Below are 11,288 nucleotides of genomic sequence, written 5' to 3' on the forward strand. Positions count from 1 at the left end.
CAGAATACTAACCACTATATGATGTGTTTCTCATTATAGAAATGGTAATTTAATATTTTATTTTCTTGTTATAGTTACATAGCTACGATCAATGAAAATTTAGAACCAGGTACCGTGATAAACTTTGGTGAACAATATTCGACCAAAGTGAAAGATGAAGATATTGGGAAAGCTGGGGTATTTGCGTTGAAATTGGAAAATAATAATGGCACCTTTGAGATAAATCCAACGGTTGCAGAAAGGACTGCAGATTTTGTCATCATTGTCCGAGATAACACGCTCATTGATTATGAATTGCACAAAACCTTGTCATTTAAGGCAAGCACAACTTTTATGCAAAGAAGTAACAATAGGAAAACTTGAAAAATTTAAAACCTTACTTGAAACCAAGTTTAAAACTATTTAGTACTGTAATTCTAATTTTTCAAACCAATCTATGCTTCATGAAACACTATTAACATTGCCATCAACGTGCTTAGATCGTTGCTCAAGAAGTTGGTCCAGCGACAAATCTCTCAGCATCAGTGCCAGCGATTATAGTTTTAAGGGACATTAACGACAATCCACCGGTATTCGATGAAGAATCATATGACGTAACATTGTCTGAAAATGTCACCGCGGGAACACGTGTCGTTCAGGTAAAAGTACTTTTTGATTTCACAATTTTTGCAACAGAGCTGTAACTCTTTATTCTTGAAGATATTCTTAAATTTCTTAAACGAACAAGAACTAAACAATCCTCGACTTTCATTTTCTTTGTAAGGATACTTACAATAGATGAATTGAATGAGACTATTTACACAAAAGTATACGACAAATTCCAAGTGACGAAACGTTGCAATTATTTTGATATATAACAGGTACATGCAACCGATATAGATACAGGAGCTTATGGCGATATTCGGTATACCAGTTTGACAGGCGAAGGAAGCAAAGCTTTTACGATAGATCCTGAGACAGGATTAATAACTGTGGCCATGGGATATTCCTTAGACCGAGAAGTTGCAGCGAAACTCGAACTAACCGTGGAAGCTCGAGATGAAAATGGCAACGGTAACAGTGGTGTCGTTCCTTTGATAGTTAATCTACTCGATGTCAACGATAATCCACCCTTATTTGACAAAGATGTCTACGAATTTATGTTAAACGCCGATTTAACGAACTTCACTACACCGGCTATTATAAAGGTATACTCAGAGTTCTATTAAAATATAAATTTGTTTCTATTTTTTAATGTAAATATCGATTTACAGGCCATCGATGCCGATGCAGAACCACCCAATAATATAGTCAGATACGAAATAATTCACGGTAATTACGAGAATAAATTTTATTTAAACGAAACTAGTGGCGAATTAATCCTTCGATCGGCGATAACGAAGATCAGACGAAAGAAACAGAGTGCTTATGATAAATTCGTTAAGAAAACTGAAAAGAAATTAATCAAAAATCAGGAAAGAATTCCGGATAACGCGATGAAAGTATTTATGGATGTTGACAGTCGAAACAAAACTGTTCCCATAAACGAAGTAATAAAAAGGCGACGAAAACGGGATAATCAAGATGCACTATACACGCTCACTGCCAGGGCATACGATTTAGGTAACAGAATGAAAGATTCACTATCATCAGTAGCCTTCTTAATTTACATACAACGCGGTATTAAAAAAAATTCTGAAATAATAATACAAATTTCTTTAAAAAATCAACTTTCAATCGTTTCTAATAACAACAATTACTCAATGACGACGAAATATTGAAGACATTTTAAGATCTAACTTTGCCAGAATCTTACAAACCAGTTTCGATATTGCCAGGTATACCCCACCTCTCAAGCGTAACACAAATTCGTGTCATCAGCGGAATCGCCATGGAAGCTCGAATAATGATGTTTGTAGTACCAGGAGAGCAACCAAATTCGATAAAAACTGCTGAAACTCTGGCAACCATAACTGGTGGCCGAGTTACGGTATTAGAGACCCGTCCTTACACACAACAAAATAATACAGGCGGTGCAAGCACTCTGCCTGGAGGAGGAAAAAGGTTAGAGATGCACTAATATTAAGATACGAAATTACTGTATAAAATATTCAAGGTGTTCCCAAATCCTAAGAATTTAGATCACCCTATATAGTCATTTACACACACATTTTATATTTCCTGTTGTTTGCAATCTCTTTAAAATGGAAGTTTAAATATTCTATTATAGGAGCATTATTGTAGCACGCGTCGAACAAACGGAACCAGGTACACCTTTGGTGGACGTAGAGAAAATTCGGGAGACATTAGCTGCTAATGGCGTGGGTATTATCGGTGGCACTGACACAGTTACGACAATGAACGTCAGTGACACGAAAGTACCTGTTAATGGGATCCCACATACTAACAATGGTCAAACTATTACTAATAACAGCATCGTCAGTGTGCATAATGAGGAAGTCGTACGTATATACATACAAGTAGTGACAATCGTCATATACTATAATTAAAAGTATAGATAATCGATGTTAAACATTGGCGAGATATTTTTAATATCGAATGTACAAGAATTAAATATAATTTTCAGACGGTGTACAAAGCAGAAAATAAATTATTGCTTTGGCTTCTGATCATTCTGGGCTTGCTCATGCTATTAGCCATAGCCGCGTTGATTATTTGTTGTATCTGTCCTGGATGTCCATTTTACATGGCACCTAGGAAAAGACGAGTGCATTCCTCGGAAACATTGGTCGCACGATCGGATGGAAGACCAAAACGACATCTTCATCGACAACCAGCAGTAACTATTGATGGTAAGACGCGCCCATAATAAATTAATTTTTCCAATTGTGTCTTCGTCTAGAAGAACCAATCAAGGTATATTTTATTTACTTCAACAGAGTAGTCTAACATTCGCGTAGTTAACTAAAAATTTGTACAGAAATTGTATAATAATTAAATTTTCGTAACGTTGAATTTCAGGATCGTGGAAGGGAAGAAAGCAAGCATGGAGTGCTGACCCAACAAGGAGAAATTGGCAATTTAATAAAAGGAATGTAAAAAATTGTTCGCTTCCCGGGGATGTTGCTTACATTTCTGGTCAACCGATCGACATCCAAATAAATCAGGAAGCTCCGAGGTTAAGAGATGCTACTTCTTACGATCATTCGAGAAAGAGTAGAATAGACGAACAGGAAAGAATGTATATGGAAGATGTCGAGGGGCAAAAGCCAAGAGGCTACAACTTGACCGAATTCGATTCTTTGCAGAGACACGACATGGATAAAAGTTCGGATATACAACGCCAAGGTTACAGGCAAAGGTAGGTAAGCTGTTACTTATAAATTTTTTACTACGTTTATGACATGATTAACGCGTTATACAAAGTATTACAACACTCACAAATGTTTTCTCTTCGATATATTTTGAGATCACGGAAATCGGTGATATAGTTAATATCGTAAATCTTAAATTTGATTCAGATCTGGTCCAAGATTCGTCGAGCCCGACATGAATGGGGAACTGATAAGGGAACAACACTTTTACCGCGAAGGAAACGCTGAGGTTCTACGGTTGGTCACCAGAGGACAAGTGGAGGATACAACGACGAGTCATCACCATCACCATCACCACTGTCCAACAACTCTAATCGTCGATGGCAAGGACATAATTCTTCAGAGGTTCATAGAGGATCAAAAGTCGAGGCACGAGCTGTCGATGCAGGACATCGAAGCAGCTCGTGTCATGGAATCCCATCAACGATCGAAGGACATCTATCAACAACAGCCGCCGGAGATAATTCTGGTGCCCGACAGACTTGAATTAGGTCACAGACAACACGTAGAAGAAATAGGACCTAACGTACAGAGGCTCGTGATCGATCATGGCGATTACGAATCGCCAAAAATAGAAAAGGAGTCTCAGATAGGTGAAACACTGAGACCAGAAAGGCAGGATGATATGGTGATTGGACCTATGATGGCCGACAGACCATCGGTCGTTACCAAAGAGCACGTGCAAGTTAATAAACCACAATACGCATATAACGATATGGAACTGGCTAAACAAAAGGCTTTGCTGACTCGATTGTTACTGAAACGAGAAATTCGGCACGCGGAAGGCGGGATGCTGGATTCTGGAAGTTACTTGGAGACTCAGAGCCTTCCTGGGCAGGTAGCCATTGCTACTCAAACCGATCGGACGGCGGCCACTCAGACGGATCGTCACGTGAGAAGCAGAAGCGACAACGACGAATCCGACGAGGATTCGAGGCACAGAAAAAAGCTGAAATCGCGAAAAAAGTACGGCGACGGGGACTGGAAAAGATCTCGGACTCTGTGGATGAAATCACCGATTGAGGAGAAAGGCAGTCCTCGTTTCGACAAACGGCTGAGCATTTTACGGAAAAAAACGAAAGAGGCGAAGGACGATAGAAAGATCTCCCTCGAGCCTGAAGTGCTCCGAGAAATTTCGGACTCTCTAAACGGGAACGGAAGTTCCTACAAAGGGGAAGAAGAGGAATCGATGCAGGCTCGACGAAAATCGACTGAACAAACCACCGTTAGCTACAAAATATTGAACGAAAAGGAGGACGGATCGTCGTCCTCCGTGGAACTGTCTAAGAAAAAACGCGAGAAAGTTTTCGAAGAGAAAAGCTGCGAGGACGACGATCTAAAAATGAACGGTACCGAGTCTACTTCTTCACCGGAAATAAGAGTTAAAAACGAGAAACATAGTCGCGAGAAGGTGGTCGATAAGAGTCCAAAGAAAGAGGTGAAATTGAAAGCGCAGAAGAAGTCGGATGGCGTGATGAAGCCGAGTTTCCGGATTCTCGAAAAGGAATTCACGCTGTTTACTAAAAAGCTCAGTAAGCTGAGCGACAAAAAATGTCAAGAAAGTACTGGTAGCGATAGCACGAGCCAGGAGAAGTTGGAATCAAAGGAATCTAAAAAAGACGCGGATTCGAAGAAACCTCCCAAGAAAATCGACGTTTCTCAGAGGCAGGCAACCGAATTCGCGCAAAGTACAGCGAAATCTGAACAGAAAGGGAAACAGAAGAAGGAGACGGTTATAGCCAGGACGAAACAGAAACTGAAATACCAACAGTCTCACGTTATGAGCACCGGAAGTTCGGAGTACGACGATACTTTTGACAAAACGAAAAAACAGGGCAGTACTCGGCAGGAATCCAAGCAAAAGCCAATCGGTATCCAGGGCCACGCGAAGCTGAAACGTCAAACACACGTTGACCGACGGGAGCTTAAAAAACAAAGCTCTGAATTTCGAAACGATGAAATTGAGAAACGAAAGGACTGTCCTGTAAAGGAAACTTTAAAAACGGAATCCAAGTTTGACAAGACTGGTAGAATGGTAACGCGAGCTTCAAAATTAGCTCACGTATCCCGCAAAGATAACACAACCGAAGAAACGAGCACCGATACAATGGCGAACCAACCGGAAGGTAAAGCAATTACACCTGCCCCATCGGGAATTGAAAAAAGAAGCAGCACGGATTCTTCGAGTACAGAATTCAATGGCGCGCACCGAAGCAGAAAAGCCGTCGCTGAAAAAGCGATTGAAAGGTTCAGCGATGACTTCGTTTCGCAATCGAAAATGGAAAGCACGGGACAATCGGATTATGCAGAAAAAGGACGAAATGTAAAAAGCGTAGACGAAAAAGAGACAAACGGTGAAAAGAAATCTAATACCGATGTTAAAATAGAATCGATAGAAGATGGAGCCGAGGACGTGAAAGCTACCGAGAAAGAAGAACAAGTAGGTACAAAAAGAATGACAGAAAATTCTGAAACATTGTTACATGTTGCGGAGCAATTAATTAAGAGTTGCGTAGTTCCAGATATACAAAGGAGAGAAGAAACATTGATTAGGGCTAGCGTTGCGGAAGATAAAAAATCGGGAGACGAAATGACGCCACCCAAAAGTAAATCCACAATCTCGGAGGAATCAATGCATCCCAAGGAAGAAAATGAGCAAAGAACTGATGGCGAAAGTATTAAAGAGACGAAAGAGAAAGATGAAGATCATCGAGAAAGTACGATGAGAACTCCAAGCCCAGAGAAACCAAGTCAACGCAACGAAGAAGAATTAACTAATAGTGGAGGTGTGAAATTAAGTGATAAAGATGGAGTAGATCAAGAAAAAGATGAAATAATGAGAGCAAGCCCTGAGAAATCAAAGCAATACACGGAAGAAAGCGAACAGTTAACTGATGATGGAAATGTTATGAAATTGAATGTAAAAAATGGAGAAGATAAAGTAATACCTGATGATACGAAGGAAGTAATACCAGTTATGGAAGATACGTCAGGAAATGTTGCAGAAAAAGATGAAACGTTAGAAAGTGCTGAGAATCAAATTGAAAAAAGTGAAAATATAGAGAAGGAACATAAACAAGAGAATGAGGTATTAGACGATGCAAGTAAACATTTAGATGACAAAGCAAAAGATTTATCAGAAGATACTGAAAAAGAAAGAACGTCGCTAAAAGAAGAAAAAACAGAAAGGGAACATGAAATGGCTCCAATGTCACCGAAAGAATCGAAAGTAGATGTATTACCAAGTGATACTGAAATAATTACGGAAACAAAAGAAGATGTTGAAGAAACAGATGATATAAAAGAAACAGAAGAAAGGAAATTAGAAATAGAAAAACCAACAGAAGCAGAAAGTAATGGTAAAACTGAATTAATACAAGAAATTAAACAATCGGTTGAGGACCCAAGAACTGAATCGTTAAGCATTGAAAAGGAAACTCTACAGGAAAATGTAGCAGCAGACCTAGAGCCAGAAAAACTTATGGAAGATCAAGAATCTGAACACGATGATCATGTTGCTGAAAAGGAAAAGGAAGAAACACCGGAAATTATAAAAAATGATTTTGAAAAAGTAGACGTTGATTTAGATACAGGAAAAACTTCTCACAGAGAAGAAGAAACTACTGAAAAAATTAAATTAGATGAAGAAGCTGATTCTTTACATAAACGGAAAATTTCTGATACAGTGAAAGAAAGTGATGATCCTAAAATTGATGACAGCCAAACTCCAGAGATAGAAAAAGGCACTGAAGATGAAAAAGAAGGATCTACAGCAGAAACGACAATAAGTGATCAAGTTATTGAAAAAGAAGTTGTTTCATCAGATAAAGAAAAAGAAATTTCTACGGTAACGATAGTTCACGATAGTGAAATTAGTGATAAGGAAAATGTTTCTTCGGACAAAGAGAAAATTCTAGATGAAGGAGTAGAAACTATTGTAATAACTGAAATCGACGATGATCACATTAGTGAACACGAAGATATTCTTTCTGTTGAAGAAGAGAAATATATAGTAGATGATACAGTTGAGGATAGTGAAATTAATGGAAAAGAAAATATGATTTTAGACGCGGTAAACGTTACTGATCCGGAGGAAGGAACTGTTATAGAAGAGATCACAAGTGATGATCAAAAAATGGATGTATCAGAAAACATTCGTTCGGACGAAGAAAGAGAAAAACATTCTGAAGGAGAAAGTGGAACAGTTACAAAAGAAAATGAAAATGATGATTCTCCAATTAAAGAGCATGAAAATATTTCCCCTGATAAAGGAGAGGAAAAGATTCCAGATGTAGGAACAGAAGTTATTAAAGAACCGTCAACAATTGACGACCATCAAATTAATGAAAAAGAGAACGTTATTCCTTCTGAAAGTTCAGAACCTGAACAGCATCTTATCAGTGAAAAAAAGAATGATATCCCAGAAGTGGAACATGATGCTAATCATGAACAAGATATTTCAGAAACGGCCGATGTTAGCAAAGATACTTTAAGCGAAAAAAAGATTGATTCTTCAGAAATAGATAAACAGTTTATTCAGAAAGATGATGTTTCTCCAACGGATCCTGCCTCTGACGATCATGATAATAAAATAGAAACATCTCCCGTAAAAGAAGCACCGGATAACCAGACTAGTAAAGAAGGTATCTTCTCAGAAATGTTTAAAGCCTTCCACTCACTAGCCGATAAATTTACGGGTGAGAAAAAGTCGGTAAACAAAAGCAGTGAAACAGATACTGAAGGTCATGAACTCCCACCCCATTCTCCCGATAATGTTAATAAAAAAGAATCGATTACGTTACCAACCGATGATACAAATAAAGATCAATTAGAATCTTCAAACGATAACGAACCATCTAGTGTAAAGATGGATGACCAATCTTCAAAAGACACGGAAGAAAAGACAAGCGCTGAAAGCACGGAGGAACAAGCAAATAAAGACACATCTATCGCGTCTGCAGATAAACAAACTGTAACTTCGCCGAAGAAAATAATTGAAGGTGATTCAAAAACCGATACAGTTACTGAAACAAAAAAAGAAGGCCACGAAGAAAACGGAGAAGCGAATGAGATGTCAGAAGAGAAACCTAGAACGCTGGAAGAATCTGACAAATCTTCAAGCGATAAACCATCACCGGTACGGCCAATACTTGAAAAAATGGGGGACCAACGCGATACATTGCAGGATAAGACGGATATTTTACACGAAACGACATCAAAGGAAAGCACTACCGTAGATAGCGAGTTATTACGAACTAGCGAAAAGAAAAGCGAGCTGCACGAACCAGCGGACGAAGTGAGCAGCAATTCACACGGAATAGAATTGTTTCAAACTCCTCCTCTGACGTCCGAGACGCCCGCGAAAGAAAAGTTTGCATTAGATTTCATTATATCAGAAACTCCAACAGATTCTAGGAAAACACCCGAGCCTGAAAAGCAGGTGAAGTCAGAGAGCGAAGAAACTAAATTACAAGAAGCAGAGAAATTTGTTGAGAAACAAACTTCTGCCTTGGAGAAACAGCAAATGCAGCCATTTCTAGGTCAACAATCGCACGAAGAAGACAAGTTTCTAATTTCTCAAGATGATACGAGTAAACAGGATATAATTAATGAGAAAGCGGATGAAACGTTATCTTCGGAAGAGAAGGGAGAAGCAAACGTCGAAGAACAATACGCAGACGTAAGCCTTCCACTTTTTACAAACATAATACAGTCGATGGACGATTTAGACGACAGTGATTCATCGAGTGATATTTCCAGGAAGACGACGCTGACCACCAGACCGTATCAAACACCAAGACACCGTGCTCGACAGTCTCCCGAAAAAGAAAGCATTGATATGCAGAACATGGAAGACGAAGAAGATGCATCGTTAACGATTGAATTAATGAAAGACGAAGATGACAGAACGTTTCAAGAAACTTATGATAGTAATATAGAACATCCTTCTCCGACAACTCTAATTAAAACAGCTGAAGACGAGGATACAGAATTTAATAAAGAAAATGAGACACCTTTGAATATTCAACAAGAAGCATTAGCTGACGTTGTCGAAGAAGTCATCCAAGAACAAAGACAACTAAATCCAAAGACTCGTTTAGAATACGATGAAGAGTCTTCATCTAGCGCGAAACCCACAAGGAGTATAATGTTACAATCTCAAACAAAAGAACTTGATCGACCGCAAGGCGCTGAGAAATCAGCAGTTTCCAAACGCGCGAGACCTGAATCTCTCAAACCGAGCGAAAGAAAGATGAAAGCTGCAGAAAAGAAAAGATTTCCGTTGCAAAGAAAGAAGAAAAGTTCTTCCGAAGAATCGTCCGAAGAGAAAGCGGCTCATTTTCACGATCAAGCGCGCCATGTTCGGCATCAGCCTCGCAAAAAGGTTGTCACTGATCGATCGAAGCCAACGGATAGCAATCACGCGGCACAGTTGAGAAAAACGGACGGTGAACAACAGCGAAAACAGTCCACGTCGAAATTAAAATCTGAAAAAGATAAAAAGGGATCCAGCAGCGGGGAGAAAAATCCAACTCCGCCGAAAACTGGCGACAGTAAAACGCAGCCTAAGTACATGGCTTGGTACAAGAAAAATCGGGAAGAAATGGAGAAGAGGAGAGCAGGTTTAAGGGCTGTGGATGACGAGAGTCAGCTTCCACGATGGCTGAGGAGGAGCATGAGAAATCAAAAGTCCGATAATGAAATAAAGACACCGGATCAAGCAAGCGCAAACACGACTCCGCGAACGAGACGCAAGATTAAACCGTTAGTGAACGTAGAGTCCGAACAATTAAAAGCCATCGTACGTCAGGGAAGAAAGCTAAGGAAAGCCGAAGGTGGAAAAAACGAAGATCCACCTATTCAAATATTTGCATCGACGCCACCTACAGCATCGGCAGCAGACACCAAACACCATCTGGTACAACATTCCGAGTATAAGTACGAGAAAGTACCGGCGCCATTTTACCTTCACCCTCCACCCGCGCCTCACCCATCGCCACAATTATCGCCGGAACATTTTGACGTTCAATCGTCGATGGAACATGACCACGTCGATGAAGACTTTGATTCGGGAATAGCCATACCCCTTCAAGGTGGAAACAGGTTAAGACACCAGCAACTTTTAGAGAAGAAAAGCGTATTCGATATCGCCTACAGCGAAGCTGCGCCATCGCAACTCCGTGCCGACAGCACTACACCGCCATCATAAATTCGTAAAAACCTTAGTCCCGTTTGTTCTCGAAAATAAATCTTTTTAAATGTCTAACAAGACGATTTTTAAATCGTTTCAGGGTTGATTATTATTCAGGACGAATTTTACTAAGGAATATTTATAATTAAAAGTTTCAATTCTTTGCAGCACAAAAATTGGACTAGTTTTCTGATTTTTTCACCAAATATGGAATGGATATTAAATCACGCTGCAAAGAACTAAGCTAAAACTAATAACGTATTGCCAACCGATCGGGATATAACCTACAACTAGAGGTAATACTAACAGGCAATAAATAGAAGTTCATTTCGAAGAATATACATATTTATGTATATTTAAGATCACTTATGCCGCCATAGTGTCGATTCTGATAGTTTCTTTCGAACTTTGACTGACAATGAGCATAATTTATTATACCATCTTCATGCAAATAAAAAAAATATTTTCATTAGACAAAAGTAATTGTTAGTAATATTGATCGAATTACATACCAAATCTTAACAATTTTACATAACCAAAACGATGATTCTTTGAGTGTAACCATCAAGGGTAAAATAGAAGTTTAAGTTAAGCCATGTTGTTTGCAGTTAAAAAAAAATTTGCAACTGGCAAAGTATTAACTCCAATGCGATTAATTTGTTCCAACTAATAGAAACAGATATTTACATCTAATTGTTGAGAAGTGTATAGAGTGTGCTGAATATAAATGCGAACTTATTATTTGTGAATTATTATGTCTGGGAGAAAAGAAGAAGGGACTG

At 39.0% G+C, this 11,288-nt stretch overlaps 1 protein-coding gene across 1 annotated transcript; it reads left to right on the forward strand.

Moving 5' to 3' along the window:
• The first annotated feature begins 18 nt into the window (after positions 1-18).
• Positions 19-10,953, forward strand: LOC143345666 (uncharacterized). Its single transcript, XM_076773029.1, has 10 exons — positions 19-23; positions 75-318; positions 480-638; positions 861-1,187; positions 1,254-1,602; positions 1,818-2,043; positions 2,210-2,441; positions 2,567-2,792; positions 2,962-3,301; positions 3,474-10,953. The coding sequence occupies exons 1-10, from the start codon at positions 19-21 to the stop codon at positions 10,522-10,524; spliced, it is 9,159 nt and encodes a 3,052-aa protein (XP_076629144.1). The 3' UTR covers positions 10,525-10,953.
• The last annotated feature ends 335 nt before the right edge of the window (positions 10,954-11,288 follow it).

Source organism: Colletes latitarsis, chromosome 9 (genome assembly GCF_051014445.1).
Source record: "Colletes latitarsis isolate SP2378_abdomen chromosome 9, iyColLati1, whole genome shotgun sequence".
NCBI classification, from domain to species: domain Eukaryota; kingdom Metazoa; phylum Arthropoda; class Insecta; order Hymenoptera; family Colletidae; genus Colletes; species Colletes latitarsis.